The 20,887-nt window shown below is 30.0% G+C and overlaps 2 protein-coding genes across 5 annotated transcripts; both read right to left on the minus strand.

Moving 5' to 3' along the window:
- Positions 1 to 1,278: 1,278 nt before the first annotated feature.
- On the minus strand, positions 1,279 to 15,200 carry LOC111618536. Of its 4 annotated transcripts, none has more exons than XM_023360087.1 (3): positions 15,046 to 15,200; positions 3,099 to 3,313; positions 1,279 to 1,569 (listed from the first exon to the last, which is right to left on the minus strand). In XM_023360087.1, the coding sequence occupies exons 2-3, from the start codon at positions 3,273 to 3,275 to the stop codon at positions 1,294 to 1,296; spliced, it is 453 nt and encodes a 150-aa protein (XP_023215855.1). In that variant the 5' UTR covers positions 3,276 to 3,313; positions 15,046 to 15,200; the 3' UTR covers positions 1,279 to 1,293. The 4 variants fall into 4 exon arrangements, with proteins under 4 accessions (XP_023215855.1, XP_023215854.1, XP_023215857.1 ...); XM_023360086.1 differs by lacking the exon at positions 15,046 to 15,200 and adding an exon at positions 14,201 to 14,380; XM_023360089.1 differs by lacking the exon at positions 15,046 to 15,200 and adding an exon at positions 11,827 to 12,431.
- Positions 15,201 to 18,079: 2,879 nt separating this feature from the next.
- On the minus strand, positions 18,080 to 20,834 carry LOC111618537 (tubulin alpha-1C chain-like). Its single transcript, XM_023360090.1, has 6 exons — positions 20,696 to 20,834; positions 19,707 to 19,929; positions 19,305 to 19,606; positions 18,833 to 19,095; positions 18,497 to 18,761; positions 18,080 to 18,424 (listed from the first exon to the last, which is right to left on the minus strand). Exons 1-6 carry the CDS (start codon positions 20,696 to 20,698, stop codon positions 18,131 to 18,133), a joined length of 1,350 nt encoding a protein of 449 aa, XP_023215858.1. The 5' UTR covers positions 20,699 to 20,834; the 3' UTR covers positions 18,080 to 18,130.
- Positions 20,835 to 20,887: the final 53 nt, after the last annotated feature.

Raw genomic sequence — 20,887 nt, forward strand, 5'->3', positions numbered from 1 at the left:
TTTTGTAGACTGCAGAGTCTGTTGGGCTCGGGGTGGGGGCTGCGGCTTCCCTCCCTGAGGACCTTGTACAGGCTACTGTTTGTCTCCATTGTCACCTATGCCGCTGGTGTGTGGGGCGGCGTGCTGGGCCCCTCTCACAAGAGGAAACTCTTAAAAGCACAACGAGTAGTATTACTCATGGTTACACGGGCTTACCGAACCACCTCGGCAATGGCATTGCAAGTTCTTGCAGGTGAACTACCCTTAGATTTAGAAGTTTGTTTAGCATATTTTAAATCGTTAATGCGTGCAGATATTCCTTTTACTATTGGGAGTTTGAATTATCCCACAGATTGTTTTGGTTTAAGGGAAACGGTAGTTCGGAGATTGATTAGGAAACAGTTGAACATAGAATGGGATAACAGGTGGATAGCTTCCGATAAGGGAAGAGTGACTGCTATATATTTTCCAACTGTCTCGGAACGACTCAGGGCACATTGGGTACAACCCGACTTCTTTGTAAGTCAAGTAATTACTGGTCATGGCGATTTTAGGGCCAAATTATATACTTTTGGGTTGGTTAGTGATAATCTTTGTGAATGTGGATTAGAGGATACGTTAGAGCATTTTGTGTTCACATGTCCATTTTTGCAGCATATACGTCAGAAATGTATTTATTTACAAGGGAATTCTAATTTTGCAAACTCATTGCATCGGTTCGTAACTGATTCTTTAAGATATATTCGGGTTTTTAAAATTTTACACGAAATGTTTTTAAAGAGGATGAATTTTAGAAGTGTATATAGGGTTTAGATTCTTTATATTTCTTTATTGTCCGGTTATTTTATTATTAACTTTACAGGTTTTGATATATAGTTTTTACAAGTTTTTATCATGTTTTTTCTTGGGTATATGTTCTGCTGAGAAGTCTTTGACATGTGCAGCAGATAAAGTATAGGACTTTCAGGGACACTTGTATATTCAAACGTTTATAATGATAGTGGATCATAATATCGGTAACAGAAATACTAGCCCTTATCCAAACAATCTTATCTTACTATATATTTGTAATTATATAGGATATAGTAAACATTAAATTGTACATTAATAATAAATTGAAAAGGAAAGTGTCATATGTGAATAAATACTATATATATATCTTTAATTTTAAGAGGGGAGGAAAAATTTATATCTTGATATTAATTTTTATTTAAGAAAGTTTACAATTGAAATTGTTTTTTTAAAACTGTTGTTTGGCATTTGAATTTTTAAAGTAAAATTATAGTAAAGAGATAAGTTTAATTTTTGTAATATTTAGGCCTTATTGTATAAATATTGGATTATTAAAATGGATTCAAACTGACCTTCTATGGGACTTGACGAAGAAGTAGACAATGTAGGTGACAAATTTTTGTCAGAACATTCACACCCTTCTATGTTGTCGGACAAAGAAATATTCATTTTTCCTAACTTTTTCTGCAATTTCAAATTCGACTTTTCCGATATATTCTCCTTCTCATGCTTTTCTTCGCCACCTTCTAACGACATTTTGTTTTCTAAATCTTTTTCTTTTAAACCATTTGAAATAATCTGTAAAAGATTAATATTAAACTATCATATTTCAATGACAAATAGTATATTTAAATTTTTAAGAAAATCAATATTGCAAATATTTGAAATCAAGCAAATATCTAAAAAACTATAAAACAGTTAAAATTAATTATTTTTATCAAATTAAAATAAGAATACTTTAAAATTTTCTTATTTTGGAATTTATTATCAGATATACATTAGCATACATGTTCATTTTAATAAATTAACTCATTTCTTTCCATTAAAAAAGGACTTACATTTTGGAATAATGTGTAAAGTATCTATTATTTATGATCAATATCAGAAAAAGTTCAAATATAGTTTAAGGTGATAAAAATCCAAGATAAAAAGTACATTTAAATACACTTATCATCCTGGCTTTTTATTAAAAGCCTTTTTTACAATTTTACTACTAGTGGAAAGGATTTTTTAAACAAATTTTGTACATTCAGGTATATGAGAGCGTTAAGATAAAGATCACCTCTACCATGAGATTTTGTTGTGTTCCTGAGGTGTGATAAGAAATGTGAATAAATGTTTTTAATCTTTCTTCTATTTTTGAAAATTTTAAGAAGTATTTATTAAAATTTTTACTGTTATACAAATTTTTAAATTATAATCGATTCCAGAAGGATATTTCAGCAACACTTCATGTTTAAGTAGGGAAGAGCCTACAAAAGGTCAACTCAACTGTATAATCTGTGTTTCTCTGGTTTTTATTTTCTTCTAAATAAAATTAGTTCTTTAATAGTAAAAATCAGAATAAAAATTTACTACAAATGTATGATATACTATATATTCTTAAATACTTATACTTAACAGTTAAGTTGTAATTAGCATTTTCAATAAACTAGAACTTAAATTACTAAAACTTATTTTGTTTCACTGGTGGTTGAATTGTCCATTAAATGCAAAAATTTTTATTTTAAAATGATAAAAAAATATTATATAATCTCTAATTATAATTATATGTCTGCTAGACAAGGCTTGAAAATCAATAATTAACCATAAATTATAAAATTATATATATATAAGAAATAAACCAAATTTTTTATAACTTACAGTACTTATAAAAAATGCACATATCATATAATGCAAGGTTTTACTAAATATTTGTTATATCTACTCCAGCATTTTGTCTATGTTAATTAAAAGAAGTTTTTTCCTCCTTACTTAGAAATGAATGACTATCGTAAGTTCAGAGTCTCTGTAACAGATGATAAATTTTGGCAAAATAACGATTTTTACTTTCTTAATAATAATATTTATTATTATTACTCATGGAAAGCAAAAGCTTTGTCTTCAAAACTGAAATCTAAACAAAAAACTAATTTTTTACCCTTTGTTTTAACATCTACATTAGTAGACTATTCTGTTTAAGTGCTAAGAAAAAAATTATACACACACAAACACCACATCACAAGTGTTTTCTCTCAAATTTTTATACTTCAACAAATATTCCAAAATGCTTATAAACAAAATTTAAATTTATAAGAATTACCAGTGATATATAAACAACCGCCTACCTCTTTTCCTTTAGTTTCCATATCATCGTCTAATTGATCGTCAACATCCTGTAGTAAATTAATTTGATTGGTATGACTTCCCGTTACTTGAAGTTCTGGTTCTCCTTCGCCAACAAATTCAAATTCTTCACTTGTTGCTAGAGACTCTGAACTTAGGCTGCAGTCATCGTCCATCATAATGAAATATCTGCTTCATTGACAGATTATTTGACACACTGGTATGGAGGAAAAAGATAAGATTAACTTTTATAAAATTATTAATTGAAGAATTAATACAAGTATACAAAAAATTTTGTTTAAAAATATGTTAAAACAGAAGCATATTGTACTCAAGACCCTCTATCCTTTGGTAGGTCTGTGAGCTTCATTTTCTCTTATATTCCATGTGAATATAGATGATTAACATAAATAGTACTGCTCTGCAGAACACAATCCTATATCATTAAAACCTTACATAAACATCCCTTTACTGATACAGATGTTTCCAGTGTTCTAATGGGACACAAGGGACACCTTGACAATTCTCTCAAAAGAATGGGAAATTTATGGCTACAGACAAAGACAAATCGGGTACTAAACTTGTTAACTCAAAACTAACATGAAGTTGGGAGTTTTTTTTTTAATTCCTTAACTTCAACCTAACTAGGTTTTACTGTATATCCAATTTTTATATTTTAATAGCTAAAGTTAGAGAATTTTATCTATCTCGAACAGTCACAAGCAAACCATGATCCACAAAGTCCTAATATGCAGCCCTTGGGTTTTGGCAACACAATTCTACTTCCCTGTTTTCTGCCTCATGCTATTATTTAATCCCAATTAAGTTGATACTTGCAACAAAGAACATTCAAACTAAATTTGGCCAGTGAAAAGATAAGAATAAACTATATATATTGCTAATTTATTAAAAATCTATTAATGTGAGGTAGATAATAAGGACTTATCACACCAGTGATAATAACTAAGTGATTATACCAAGGGCTAAATGCAATTTCATATATATTGCTAGCTTGCATATCATTATTTTGGTACCTAGTGTAGAGATGGATACAGAGTATACTCGGCAAGTTTAGTGTAAGAAAATGTGTGCGCTGTCTGCCGAAAGCCTACAAAGTTCACTTGTGGTCCGTATCCAAAAAAGGTTGTTCATCACTGTTCAACTAGTGTCCATCTGTTATATAAAAACAGGAGGTATACCTTAATAGAAATTGATTTTTCTTTGATAGCTGTTCACAACTGCTCTACAATCTATTTCCTTTTCAAATGAGTATTCTAAGACTGAATTAAACATATTGGCATAACACTAGTCACGCACTGCTGATTAACAACCATAAGGCTATAAACAGCTTACAAAAGATAATATGCAACTAGGTAAAAAAACTGTACAACTAAATATAATTCGCTACTGCATAGCTCACTTTCAAAAGTGAATAGAATGAAACATTCATGTAACTAATACTCATATTTCACTAATGAAATAACCTTAATTGTAGAACAAAACATCAAGTCTAAAATTAACAATATTGCTATGTAATAAATTTTATTTATATAACTATAAATAATGTTATGTTTAGTCCTTAATTTATTCTATTTTGTATAATAAAATATATTGGAATTTAAATAAACTAGTATGTGCAAATCAAAACAGTTTATAGTCCACTTTAGAAAAATATCAAAATAAAAGCATCTACTTAAATTCCTTTTAAATGAAAACAAATTTGTGTTAGCAAAGCATACTTTCCAACTGATAATATAGTGACAGAAGTACATATACTGCTCAGTATGAAGTTAAATTAGAAAGAATTCTTATATAATTAAAATCAAACACACACTATTTTGATATTTTGCTGGCTGGATAGCCAAGACAGTAATGGCATCAGTCTACTGCTCGAGGACCTGGGATCGAATCTGAATAGAGAACTCTCAAAAATTTTTTTTTATGAACAGTGTCCCAGATATATTGAGCCTCATCCCTCACCACCTAGCAATGTTACCAGACTTTGAAATGCTGAATTCTTCATTAGTAGCTTCGAAATTCTTCATTTTATTTCAGTTTTCTTCATTTTTACATAGTTTAGAGAAAGAAATTATTTTAAAAAATCTGTTTTCTGTATTTTTTTTTTTTTTCATACACAAACTCTTGAAGGTGTTAATGTTTAAACTTTTTTTCCTTAAAAATGCACAAAAATATACAACTTATTTAAACATGTTCTAGAAATAAACAATTGATTTTTAACAAATAATGAACTTATTTATACTATGCATATTATACTGCAATTGTGTAAGAAACAAGCTGATGGCAAGCTGAAAAATCAGTTATTGTGATGACGTCACAATAACAATGATTTTTCATGCTTGTTGCTATGACATTAAAAATTGCAGCCTAACACTGTGGCAATCATTTTAATTTAAAAATCACGTGACTTCCAGTCTGGATTGAAAGTTGGTATATAGTTAATCGAGATCTCTAAGCTTTCCATATATGATCTCTATTTTCATTTATCTAACCCTGTGAGAGATTAAGGATGAACAGACGAATAACAGTGGGAATCTATAAGTCTGAAATTTGATTAATATAATGGCATGTGCTAATCATGAATTACTGTAAATAATGCTACATTTTTAAGATTCATGCGAAATGTTTGGTCATAAAAACTCACAATGACTTTGGTGCATAATCTAACATATGTTTGAAATTTAAAACTTCTGCAACGGATCTGAATATGAGGAGGAAAAAAGGTCCTGAAAAACATAACCAACTTTTTCAATTTTAATTACAATAAAAGTAGAGAAAATTAGAAAGTATTTAGTATACATGGACTGCATCATTCATTTATATAAATCGGAAAAATTTATACATAATGCACATATCAAAGCCCGATGAGTTAATATAATAATCCAACAATCACCTAAACATTCGGGCTATAATATGGCTATAATCAAACATAGCCATATTATAGCCCAAATATGCCAATGAGATTAAGCAGAACCTCGTTAACATGGACATCACAAGTGTGAGCTGGATGCTGTTCAGAGTAAAGGCCAAGAAATTTTAACTGTAAATAAATAATTTTAACTAACACCTCCTTACAAGAAATAGTACATTATAACCTATTAACCTATTAAAACAATTTGTACTATGAGAAATTCATGTTCATGTTTTATTATTTAGCCAACATATAAGGGGCTTATGCCCGAAATGCCTAGGTCTGTCTATTCACCTAGTTGTGACAGTAAAAACAGATAAAAAGACAACATGGTTTCAGAATATGCAATTATAATCAAATAATTAATACAAATAAATTTGGTACTAGAGGTAAGCATTAGGAGCCATCTTTTATCTAAATTAATAATTATAATTTTAATAATTTAATAAATAATTTAGAACCTTCTTGAAAAAGGACCCATGATGGGGTGCAATTGGTAGCACACTGCATGGCAAGTGGAGGCTGCAGGTTCAAACCCCGCCCCGGGTCAGTTATTTTCTTCCAGAAGGTTCTAAATTATTTATTAAATTATTAAAATTATAATTATTAATTTAGATAAAAGATGGCACCTAATGCTTACCTCTAGTACCAAATTTATTTGTATTAATTATTTGATTATAGCCCAAATATTTAGGCAATCATTGATTATTACAGAAAAAATTTCTTGGGACTTAGAACTCTTAGCACAGATAACAATGTAACATGAGCTGTACATAGAAATACTATTTTCATACAGACCCAGTAGTGTTTGAAAAAATAAATAAATATACAGTTGCTCATTGAAGAGAGAAAGAATATAAAATATAAGGTATATCTATATTGCTTCCAGCTCCTGAACAGATTTGCATTTTATTAGCAAATACCCAAATTTTATTTTTAAAAGCAAAACAATCATTTACAAAACCCGACATTTGATAATTCTTCATGTTTAGTGATAAAGATCTATAAATTTTTCAATCCTTCATTGAGTTACTCTTTTGGTATCTAAATTCTTCAAATCTGTCTACACTGTCACACCAGTGTAGTTGCCAAACCCACAATGGGCCTAGGAAAAAGGCCCTCTTAATGTTCAGAGGGTGGTCAAACAAACAAAAATTCTTATATTTAGTTAATTATGAAAGGAGTGTGTGTGTGTGTGTGTGTGTGTGTGTGTGTGTGTGTGTGAAATTGTTTAAATTTGAAATGCCAATCAGGAAACAATACACAGAAAAAAGTTTAACAAAATCAGTACAATATCAACATTCTACGACTTACTTTTCATTTAAGCAAGTATCAAAAATTCATTGAAAATCGCAAGTTTAATAAGTTATTAACAAGCAAAACTTAACATTCTAACAATGTTCAATTTTGCTAAGAAAGTCTAATTAAGGATGAAGTACTTGCTTACAGATTATTATTAACTAGAAAATTTTTGCTTAAGATTAATTATACAATAGTAATAATAATATCTGTTTTAAACTAATTACTAAATAATTATTAATTATAATTATTAAATCTAATAAGAGATGGTGCCTAACACCTCTCTCTAATATCTGTTTTGTATCTTGATTCAAATTAAAGTCATAACATTATAATAAGATTAGTAAATATCAATTTATATTTTTACAGCGTTCTAGCAACTGATTATAAAAAGAAATTAATTTCTACTATTAATAACAACATTTGCCAACATAAAATTGTTATTGTAAGCTATACAAAAGTACTGGAAATTCAATATAAGTAATAAAATCATTTTATTGCAATGTTTTATGGTGGAAAATTTAGTTTCAATACCAAATAGAGCAATTTGACATATCATGTTACATAAGACTTGCTCTCTTAACCTTCCACTAAAAACACTTCCTTATTTAAACAATAAATACTAATTTGTTTTTGTTTGGTCTCTCTCACAATCTGGTATCAGTTTACAAACTTAATATCTGTTTCTACTTCCTGTCATTTTTATTGTAAACTGTTTTTCTAGTTTAATTATTTGTGCACATTTTGAAAGATAAAACTCCTTCTTCCAAGTTTAAAAATCTTTAGTACTGACACTTGGAGCTTTTGAGTAAGTAATCAAAAGCATGAGAACACCAATAAATACGGGGTCTTCACAAAATAACTGCAGCATTTCATACACAATTTAATAAATGATAAAGAAGAAATTTCACTTAAGATGAAATGAAAGAGCATATTTTCAAGTTTTTTTTGGTATTTAGTACATTCGGATTTCCTTCTTGACCCCACAAACATCCAAGTAATACTCTGTGTTCAAGCCAGCATGTTTTTTGGACATGATAATTGCAAGACCACCAGGTACTTACTCTGTCTCTTTAAAACATTATATCCATTGATAAACTGTCTTATTTGAAGGTGCTCTACTGCCATATTCATAGTAAAAACTTCATTGAATAGTAACAACACATTTAGTTTTGATGAAAATCACACACTGAATATTCTGGTAGATGATTGTGATGATAATGACAGCACAGTGCAGGCACAGTGTTTATTTTTAATCAATGCTACATACACCAAAAAACTGTTTTGAGATTCTGAGGACAGTGGAACAAACATATTTCTATCTCAATTATAAATAACATAAAATTTTTGAAATACTGGAATTTTGTGAAGATCCTGTATATGGAAGATTCTTTTTATATTAGTGTACTTAAAATAAACATCAATTGTTTTTAGCAATGAAGTATAAATGTAGGTGCACAGTTTTTATTATGGAAAAATTTGTAGAGAAAAAATATAGAAGCTAAAGCATTAACTCTTACGTATAAATAACATATAAGGAATAAAAAATAATAATAATGAACTCTGCGCCAAACATCTGTATTTCTTAGTTTCACAACTATACACCTATCTTTTCATCACTGTGTATATATGTTATTTAACTCCAAATTGCAATGAACCTAATGAACACCAATGCTCAAACCAGATCAGATTCCAAGTTTTCAACTAAATTTCACTTAACAAAATCAGGCAAATTTTTCAATCAAACTGTAACTCAAAATTACTCATGAACAGTCTAAATTTATTGATTCAAAATAACAAACTCTACAATTTTTCCAAAATATATAATGGATATATTATAATATAATTAATTAAATTTTAAATCTTTCTTATAGAAAATATGAAAGTTACAATCAAGAATCAATCATTTATTACTTTTAATAAATTATTGTCGTTAGACTCATTCACTAGTAACACACACAAAAAAAATCAGCTTGATAAGAAAATATAAACTGGCATGCTTCCAAGGTGACACTACCAAAGTGATAACTATATTCATATTGACAATTGATATGAGCCATTTTCTGAAAAAGAAAGAAAACAATTCCAAAAATGAAATTCTAACTTACAAATTTCATAATCTTCTTGTATGTTAAACTAATTCTTTCCAGATTAGTTTTGTTTTTAAACTAAAAAACTCATTATTAAATTATAAACTCAAACTATAAACACAACTTCTCTCTATAGTTTGAAATGCTTTAATGTAGAAGACAACTTTTGGATGACAACTAACTGTTTTCAACTGTTAAAGCAATACTTCAGAGAAAAATGTCAACCAAACTCATTTTCTCTTGAGCAAATTCTGCTGATTAAACAAAATGTTATGAAAGGTTCTATAGTTTCAAGAGATGAATAGATTTGTAAGTAATCAATAATGCGCATTTTCTTTTTTAAATGCCATTTTATAAAATTTGACTGTCTTAATTTCGTTTGATATTTAAACCTTACTAGCAACTGAAGATATTTTCTACAGCACACACTCTTATCAAATTTTTTTTTTAGTTAAGATGACAGTGTGGAAAAATAAATATCCTTTCCTATATTTATACATGAACAAATACACATTTTTGAAAAAGTGACAATACGTATTGCATAACAAACAGCCTTTAAATTAATAAATTGCTATATTAAACTCTTAAAAACCATTCTTTGCCCATGTTTAAAATTACAAAAAAAAAAACTTAAATTTTGAAGGCAGAGATAATATGATTTATTTTTATTCTATGATTTTAATAATTTATTAAATTATTAAAATCATAGAATAAAATTAAATAATATTTTTTAAATGATAACTTTTAAGAGTGAGTAATAAGTAGAATTAAATTGTCATAAAAAACAACTTAAAATAATTTGTTCGGACACAATTCGTCACTGTAATTTCCTGGAGGACTTAGTAATAGCTGACATTGTTGACTTTTTCCCCGCAGTTTAAGCTAAATTAATTAATAAACTTCAAAGTCTGATTGAAGTTTTCATTTAAGGCAAACAAATTAAACTAAACAAACAGAAAATTAGCATCATCTCTGCTGTTAATTAATTAAAAATTGTTAATGTAATTTATAAGGATAAAATAAAATAAAACTATCTGAACTACAACATATATCATAAATTTCATAAAATTATTTTACATTACATATTTATATAAATAAAAACTTGTAAATAACCTTTACCTATTTAAATTATAAAACACATTAAGAGAAATCAGGTTAGAAAGATAATTTCATTATGTGAATCTATTGATTTCTTAAGAGATAACCATATGCTGGCTTCTGTATGAAATTTGCAAATATCACTATCATCAGCTGCGAAAATACTCACAGAAGTTAAATCAACTGAAATCATCGTGCAAGTATTTTACAATTAATTTTAAAATTTTAATATTTAATACAAGTTAAATAAGAAACTAATAAAAACAATTTACTAATCAATGCCAATAATTTCAGTATAAAGTAACTAAATGATAAATGTGTGTATTTATACTTATGTTATTATCGCAAACTGATAAGATTATTCAATAATACTCGGTTCAATGCAATGTATTAGTACTTTCTGTATAAACTAATACTGAAAATAAGTAAAAAAAATTTGTGTTTTATACTTCTGGAATACTTAATAGTTTACAAAATTAATTCATCGTCACAAATTATAGACCATAAATATAGTTTTCCATCTAACAAATATAATATTCAGGAAATTCTGATCCCATATGAATTAAAATTCTTGCAAATATATAAAGAATTTTAATTTTTCAGGGACAAAAACAAATTAAATGACTATTTTTTGTTATATTATTTAAATAATAAAAATAATATATATATATATAAAATTATCGTCAAATTGTTTTCACTTATGTAATAGATATTTTTGCCTCAAGCAACATAAAAAAAAAACAAAATTTTAAACTTTAAAACTGGTCTTAACTGATCAATGTCAGATAACTACAGCTGATAAACCTGATATTTAGAATAATTCTGATAGATATCTCTTTTATCATTACTTAAATCGGAGCAATACAAAACACATTAATTACCTTGTTATTTGATGTGTATAATATATTATTTTATAGTTGTAAACAAAGTATAAATTTTCTCCCTATGTAATGTTTCCAAAGCTTAATTTAATAAGTTTGTCAATTATTCAAAAGTCATAATTATATATTATTACGAAATATTAATTCTATAATGCTATAAAAACAGTAATTATGCAACTTAATTTCCAACCTACTGATTATTTGAGAGGAAATGGGAGTTTAAAAACTGAATAATTACGTCACTAATCATTTTTTATAGCAAGTAGCATAAAATAAATATTTCACATTTTTTCCCTTAAATGACTTAGTAAATATATATAAAATAAGTAGAACCTTTCCTTAAAAATATTTGTTAAAATGATTATTACCTTAAGTAAAAATTCTAATAAATTATTTTCTGTATTTTTATCCTATTATGAAAATCTAACAATACCTGTCTATGTAGATATAACATATGAAACAAAAATAACTCATTTCTGCTTTCTCAACATATACAGAGTACAATGCCACTATCAAAATAATATCTTATTACATTCAAACACAAAGGAACTTTGACTTTTGCAAGTTTAACTTATGTGGATTGGATTATTTATGAGTTTGCCATCGGTAATTAAATGCGAATTGTTTTGGAGTTTAGCAGCCCATTGAGGAAAATTGCAGACAATGCACAAACTAGAAAGTATAAATAAAACGAAAAAGTTTAGTATTAAAGAACTGCAGACGGCATACCCCGTTTTGGAACACCATACACATTTTTCTCTCAGTGTGCAAAGTCACATCTCTCAACTTTTATTACTAAAGTTTATAAAAGCACAGTATTGTACTGTACATAACTGTAAAAACTTTAATTTTACTGTTATATAAGCACTATATTTGCTACACATCGTGTTCCATACATTTACCATACTGTCTCACTCACTCTCTTCGCATTAGCTTACATTATTGATACTGAAATTTTAACCTTATAAACAACATACTATTGCAACACAGTATATTGTCTTACTTTTTTTTGTGTGTTCAACATTTTTATACAGTTATCGCATAAAAAAACAAAATATATTTGATTCTTTTCATATTTTATAATAATTTTTAAATGATTAAACTTCAAATTTCAAAATATAAAACTGTTTTATGATTCATTCCAGAATAAATATAAATAAATATATTTCTTATTCATTAATTTAAGTATTCTAAGTCTATATATATTAATATAATATTTTAAATTATGAAGTTTATTTAAAAATATGCAAATTAATCTACTTAAATGTCTTGACAACACATTTTCAACAGGGAGGAGGACTTTGGTTCAATAACGAATGACAAAAATGACAATTTCCTGTTTGGTTATCTATGACCAGTATTTGATCCTCGTCGACAATGAATACAATGAAAAGGAGAAAAATTAGTACAAGGACTTTGAATAAAATGGATATATTGTTCTTCAATCATTTTTAAAAGAGATTCACAAACAGCATTACCATATTAAGCTACATACTTCAATTTTGAAATTCTCGTTATCCAATTTTCTTACACACACAAAAACAGCAAAATTATTTTTGGCATTCTTATATATGCATTACTAAAATGCAGCCATCTGAGAGATTTAATCACTCATCCATATAGTGCAAATACAGTCTATACAGACCAGAAAACAGCACTAAACTAGTTAATGAATTCGAACAAATCTGTAACGAACTTAAATTCTCTATACGATTTATTATATTCACTAACTTAAGTATTTTTATTAAAGCATAAAAAAAAAATAATATTGATTTCTTGAATTAAGTTTTAATGTTTTTTTTAAATACTTTAATTCCATCATCATCATCATAATTTAAGTTTTCTATATTTAAGACTGTGGATCTTAATACAGGATTAAAGCATTCAAAAAAAGTTAAACTATACAGAAAAGTGTCATATTTCTGAATCAACTCTTTTATTAAGATATAAATCAAATAAGTTTCTATAAGCAAGTTATTTTTGAAACTCAATACATTTATCCACCAAACTTAATTTTCTTTACCAGTTTACATTAAGAATTTTAATGATATTGAAATCATTTAAAGCAACAACAAAACAACACATTTTTGTAACAAGCCAAACAACTGCCGGATTAATCCGGCTATTTTACCACTACTATTAACAATTAAACACTACACAATTCAGTACTAGAGTAAGGCACTAATCTCTTATAATTATTAAATTCGACAAGATTGCGCCTACTCGTAGTACCGAATTTGGTATTTAATTATTAACAGCAGCAGTAAAGTAGCCCGACTAATCCATCAATTATCTCGCACCGAACGAGACAGTTTCGTTTGGAAGAATTTCGTCATATCGAGGACCACAAAACCACGAAGACCCAGCACAGCTTCGTACAATACACCACAAACAACGTATCGAAGTATCTCCAAATAAAGCAGTCTCGTTTAACGGCGGTTACTCGAATCGGAATAAGGCGACAGATTGTATTTACCTCACTTTAAAGCAAATTTTTTTTTTTTAATGTTTAATGAATGAAAACTAAGCTTTATGCTTAGAGTTTTCATTCACAAGTTTAAATATTTTCTTTTTAAATGTAAATTACTTAAAAAGGGGGATTTAAACATGAAACAAGGGGACACTACTACACTTAGAAATCACTGAATTACAGTTTTTATTAAATATAATGTTAACAATGACGTGATTTGGGTCGTTAAAGCGTGTACTCGAGTGAAATATTCAATTTAATTATTCATTTTAACAAGATGAAACCTTATACATGTACTATATACTTGATACATTATAACAAAAAAACTAAATCTTACCCATTTAATAGCCTCTAGCAGATAATTTAAGCGATTGTACCTAGTTATTTTAAGCATAGACATTCATAACACCTTTAAAACGTTCTACAACACTGCCTACATTCTTCAATTGTCTAAAATTATAAATTTGTTTGTTTGTTTTTTTTTTAATCAACTGTTTATTAATGGTGTCTTTCCCATTCGCTGCTGCCCTCTGTCGGAAATATTCCGAGTGTACTCTAAATAGCGATAATATGGATTGTAATATTAAACGCTTATTAAAAATAAATTTTTAATACGTTATTTATAAGAATTAAATTTTTAATTTTTAACAAATAATGAACTTATTTATACTATGCATATTATACTGCAATTGTGTACGTGTAAGAAACAAGCTGATGGCAAGCTGAAAAATCAGTTATTGTGATGACGTCACAATAACAATGATTTTTCAAGCTTGTTGCTATGACATTAAAAATTGCAGCCTAACACTGTGGCAATCATTTTAATTTAAAAATCACGTGACTTCCAGTCTGGATTGCAACTTCGTATATAGTTAATCGAGATCTCTANAATGTTCAATTTTGCTAAGAAAGTCTAATTAAGGATGAAGTACTTGCTTACAGATTATTATTAACTAGAAAATTTTTGCTTAAGATTAATTATACAATAATAATAATAATAGACTTTATTGAGTCCTTCTCCCATTTAAAATGTATCGTTTTAAGAAGTTTAATTTTGTATAATTTTAAATAAACATTCGATTTTAAAGGTTAGCATGAGAGAAAGACGAAGAATGACGCTGTAATTCGGAAGAATACATTTAAAAAAATAAGTCATAAATTAGATAAGCTTGAAACTCAAACCTGCAAGATGGTACCTTCCCGCAAAACCATCTGCTGATACTCTTTTTATAATTAAACAAATTCAATTTGTACAGTTTTAGTTGTCTCGAATCCACAAAAGCCGTTCTGTTTAAGGGTATAGTCTAATATCATTTGCATAATAAATCATTCAGTACCGCTAGATTTTAATTTATCATTTACTTTTTATATATTTTAAAGTACAGAAGCAGAAATTTATAATTTAATTTTCTTTGGAATCCTATGACTATTTTACTGTATTCCGAAAAGAATTTTGTTTTTTGAATTTTCTATGATTTATATTTCGTCGCGCGTAATACAGTATTAAACATACAATGTTTATTTATTATATCGTTACAATTAAAAATTAAGGAAAGGTAAATTCTCATTCTTCTTCTTAACTTAATTTCTATGACCTGTATGTTATATAAAGCAATGAAGTTTCTCAGTAAATCAATGTTCTTAAAGATGAAAAATGCTTAAAAAATAGATAAATTTGAAAAATAGTTTTAAAAATATTTTCATATTATTCTGTCGGGTGATGTTAATCATAGAAAATCAATTCTATTCGAAGCCGCGGACCCATTGTCAATACCTCACTCTTCTTTATGGGTTTTATCCGGAAACACTGCGAAGGATAGTTTTGTGCCCTAAACACATTTTAATCTTGGCGCCTACTAGAGGCCTTGTGCATTGAATAACCTGTACGTTTACATGCCACAGTTCTGGATGTATATTGTGTCTAATTAAATAATCGTTAAATATTTTCCTTTAACTGATGCTGGTTATGGTCCCTCTAAATTTCTTTGCCTTAGGCGACTGTCTAGTACGTCAAGGACCGGCGCTGTCTTATGGGCAAATTGGGCATTTGATATGCCCACGATGAATGTAATGACAATTTTCATCATCTTTATGATGACTTTTTTCCTCATTTCTTATCGAGAGATTAAAAAAGAATCTCAAATGAACAAAAGACGACAGAAAACTTGACACAAACCTGATTCTGAAGAAGAATTTGTTTAACATTTCTCCTAAAAAATCCCGCGATTGGAGCCACCAAATTTGTCCAGCTGTGGTTCGAGAACGTACACAAATAACAGCAATTACGTAGATTTGCCGGATTTCGATCCCGAAAGGATCCATAAAACCAAACAGAATGGTAGATTAAGAAAAATATTCAAGAATTTGACGTGTCAATGCTACCGGAAAAATAAAGATTGTACTTATTCTAGAAGGCCCGATTCGATTAAAAAAATTTGATCGGCTGCAAGAATTGCAGAAAATCATCATTATCCCCCAAAAAATACGATTTAACCGATGTCCAAAATGATGAAAATGAATCATTAAAGGATATTTTAAGACATTATACAAGAGAAATAACGCGAAGTTTCTCTGTGTAGACATTAAGAAATTTGAAAATTTGTTTCAAAACTGTAATTAAACTTCAGTTTTCGTCTACAAATATTTTTACATTGAGTGACCACTCATGGCCACTGGTAGGCACGGTTCTAAATATCTAAATCACTGAACACTGCGGCCTGAACACTATTTCTGCCTAATCAACGAGCAAGCCGCGTGGAATATTACAGGTTTTATTCATGTGTCTAATCCTTAAATAGGATCCAGTTCCCTTTGTGCCATTGTTGCGTTGCCCTATCTCACCAAACAATTTAGTATCATTCAGGGCCGGCCCTAGGAATTTTGCTTCCTTGTACAATACCATGCATTACATCTCCAGGAAACTTCAAATTAACGTTTGAAATTTTAAAACCCATTATGTTAAACAATATCTTTATAACGGACCAATTTTTTTAGGTCCCGTAGTGGTCCGTTACATCGAGTTTTTACTGTATAAAAAAAAGACATACATTTCGCCTTTTAAATAACCACAGGTTAAAAAATAAAGAGTGAACTGTCGGGAGAAAATTCTTTAATTAGAAGATACAAATCTGATAATTAAATTAGAACTATATTATTAAGAAAAATTTACTTTAAGAATCTTTTGTTACCATATTTATATTCTGAGACCAATACAAATTCTGAGATTAAGTTAAACTATTAAGTTAGCAAAATACATTTAATTTACATATTTGGTGTAAATATTTTATAGGCAAATATTATAATGTTTACAGTATTTCTTTCTCTTGTTAAAAACAAATAGTTTATGTTCTTTGTTTAATAAATCGATCAGTTTTCGGATCAATTATTCAAATAAAAGAGAAAACGACACAATTTAGGATTTGTTCAAGGCATTGAGTTTTTAAACGCCTTCTTGAAACACGCATAAATATAAACTGTTTTGTTCTGGAACTCAAAATCAAATATTAGATAGAATCATAAGCTTTCTTTCTGTATTTTACTCTGGCCGGATGGCCGAGCGGTCAAGGTGGCAGCCTACCGCTCTGGGGGACACGGAATCAAATAATCTCCAGAATTTTTTCGGGGGTGGTCCCCCGGGGATGAGGGACGGGTGGCCCCCGGGTGATGAGGGCCCCGTCCCTCATCACCCGGTCGCCACATTGTGGACCTGGCCGTACCCATAATGGGCTTGCAAAAAGAGGCCCTCTTAGTGCCCACAAGACGGAAAGAGTTTTTAAAAAAATAATAATAATAAATGTATTTTACTCTTTTTGCCTTGTGAGTACTAAAGGGTTTCTTTTCTATGTCCATCGTGGGGACATGGAAAAGAAACCCTTTAGTTCTCCCAGGCCTATAATAGGGATGGCGGGGTGATGAGACGGAGCTAAACACATCCAGGACAGGCCGCTTTTCCCGAAAAATTTCTAGGTTTTTCGACCATCTGGATCCGAACCCAGATCTTCCAGAGAGGTAGAATCATCATCCCCTCGACCATCTGGCTGTATTATATATACTTGGCAATAAATCACCTAAAATATAATCCCGAAGATATCAGCCACGAAGTTTTCAGAAAATGTACTGTACATTTTAAAGAGTCTTTACAGGTTTTCACGAAAAATAAAACCAATAAAGCAATTTCAAATTTGCGAGATATTTATAATATAAGCAATAACCGTAAAGCAGTTTAAAACATTTTATTGCAACTTTTATACTTCTTAAGAGTGAATTTTTAATATTCCTCTCCTTCATCTCCAGCATCGCTGGAGTCCATTCCAACTTCTTCGTAATCCTTCTCAAGAGCTGCCAAATCTTCACGAGCTTCAGAGAATTCACCCTCTTCCATACCTTCTCCTACATACCAATGAACGAAAGCTCTCTTGGCATACATAAGATCGAATTTATGATCCAATCGTGCCCATGCTTCAGCAATAGCAGTGGTATTGGAAAGCATGCAAACGGCACGTGGTACCTTGGCCAAATCACCACCAGGTACAACGGTAGGAGGTTGATAGTTAATGCCAACCTAAAATAAACGATAGAAGTTATATAACGAGTATATTTATTAGAGGATAGTCATAAAGTAAGGTAAAAATACCTTAAAACCGGTTGGACACCAGTCTACAAACTGGATAGTTCTCTTGGTCTTGATGGCGGCTATGGCTGCGTTGACGTCTTTAGGCACGACATCGCCTCGGTACAACATGCAGCAAGCCATGTATTTTCCGTGACGTGGGTCGCATTTCACCATCTGATTGGCTGGTTCGAAGCAGGCATTGGTAATTTCTGCCACTGTTAATTGTTCGTGATAGGCCTTCTCGGCGGATATGACAGGTGCATACGTCACCAGAGGGAAATGAATTCTGTAACATTGAAAATGGATGTTAGCAAGGTATTAAATTGGGTTTTATTCGCTTAATTTTTTACTAATTACCTGGGATAAGGCACCAAGTTAGTTTGGAATTCAGTCAAATCGACATTGAGTGCACCATCGAAGCGAAGAGATGCTGTGATTGAGGAAACGATCTGGCTGATCAAACGATTCAAATTGGCGTAACTAGGACGTTCGATATCTAAATTACGTCTGCAGATATCATAAATGGCTTCATTATCGACCATAAAAGCACAGTCGGAATGTTCTAGAGTGGTATGAGTGGTGAGGATGGAGTTGTAAGGCTCTACTACAGCTGTGGAAACCTGGAAAAATCGATAGTGTTACTCTTTGTTTTCGTTAACACTCATTAAAAAAGTCACTTGGGAGGTAGAAGGATAGAGTTAATCTAGACTACAAGCGCTCCACGAATCCGGACCCTCCTCATGGAAGCGTGACTCGATTCCATACTGCTACCCAGGTGACTAATAAGTAAAAATTGAATAATATTGTCATGATAATATTCGAAACTCACCTGTGGTGCAGGATAAATAGAAAATTCGAGTTTTGATTTCTTGCCATAATCGACAGAAAGTCTCTCCATTAAAAGAGAGGTGAAACCGGAACCGGTTCCTCCTCCAAAACTGTGAAAGATGAGGAAACCTTGTAAACCAGTGCATTGATCGGCAAGTTTGCGTACACGATCCAAAACAAGATCGACTATCTCTTTCCCAATGGTATAATGTCCTCTGGCATAGTTATTAGCAGCATCTTCTTTACCTGTGATGAGCTGCTCAGGATGGTAAAGTTGTCGATAGCTACCATTACGGACTTCATCTGAAAGTCGAAAATATTAATTAGAATCGTTAATATCCCTATAGGAAACTTTTTTATAGCAGACTCTCGAGTGTCTGCTACAAAGTGAAGTGTTACTCACCCACTACAGTTGGTTCTAAGTCGACGAAAACTGCACGTGGCACGTGTTTTCCCGCTCCAGTTTCGCTGAAAAATGTATTAAAAGAGTCGTCTGCAACTCCCATAGCCTTGTCACTTGGCATTTGTCCGTCTGGTTGAATGCCATGTTCGACACAGTACAGTTCCCAACAGGCATTACCGATCTGTACACCAGCTTGGCCGATGTGTACACTGATACACTCACGCTAAAATATAGAAAAAATAATAATAGTAATTAAAACTTTATATAATAAATTAGCAAGTTTATCGATCGAAGAAAGGATTAAGACTCCATTCAGTAAAGTTAACTCGACATTTCCGGGTGAAGTATAAAAGTTTCGTGACGATTTTTACGAATATTAAAATCGAAAAAAAATAAAATAAAATAATGAATGCGTGCAGATTTAATTTAAATAAAACGAAAAGATTTATCTAGGTCAGAAAAGTAACTATAATTGATTTTTTTTACGAATAACAAGCCGTGATTCTGGAATTTATCCAAGTTGTAAAGAACGTTGCTCTCTGCAAACGTGGCAGACCACGACTAACACAGCGATAATATAATTATACTATAAATAATTAAATACGACAAATCTCTACTGAAAGTAAAACTAATTAAACAATATAAATAATAAGATTATACATAAATTATTCACTATATTCCATTTATATCCATACGAAGGGCACGGATTGGTTCTCTAAGTTATAACATATACTATACGCAAAAAGCCTGTACACGCTAGTAACTAGTTTAATAAGTTATAAACGTGAGGCCCTCGTAGAATGAGGCCCTAACTCGTATCTTTTTAGATTAAGTCACTAAGTTGTAACTTGTTTAGCTTACGTGTAAATCCGGCTCAGTCTAGGAGGAAGTGGGAGCAAATCACTCCCTATATTCATTTAAGTAAATCGCATTATTCCTTACATTCAAATTAAATTTTAAACTAGAAAATTAAGTAAAAATATACTTACCATTTTTTTAGAATGTGTTGCGAGAAAGTTGTAAAATTAAATTATAAAAAAAATTGGCTGTAAATGGTGAAGAGTCGTTCGTGCTGAGTCTTTAATGCAACTGCACGAATCACTCGTCTAAACTGTACACGGATGTTGAGCAGATTTTATACTGTACATCTTCCCTCGCATGTACTCTCTATCATCATTGGT

This window comes from Centruroides sculpturatus, unplaced genomic scaffold, assembly GCF_000671375.1.
Source record: "Centruroides sculpturatus isolate CEXI.00-Female unplaced genomic scaffold, Cexi_2.0 scaffold156, whole genome shotgun sequence".
Taxonomy (NCBI): Eukaryota; Metazoa; Arthropoda; class Arachnida; order Scorpiones; family Buthidae; genus Centruroides; species Centruroides sculpturatus.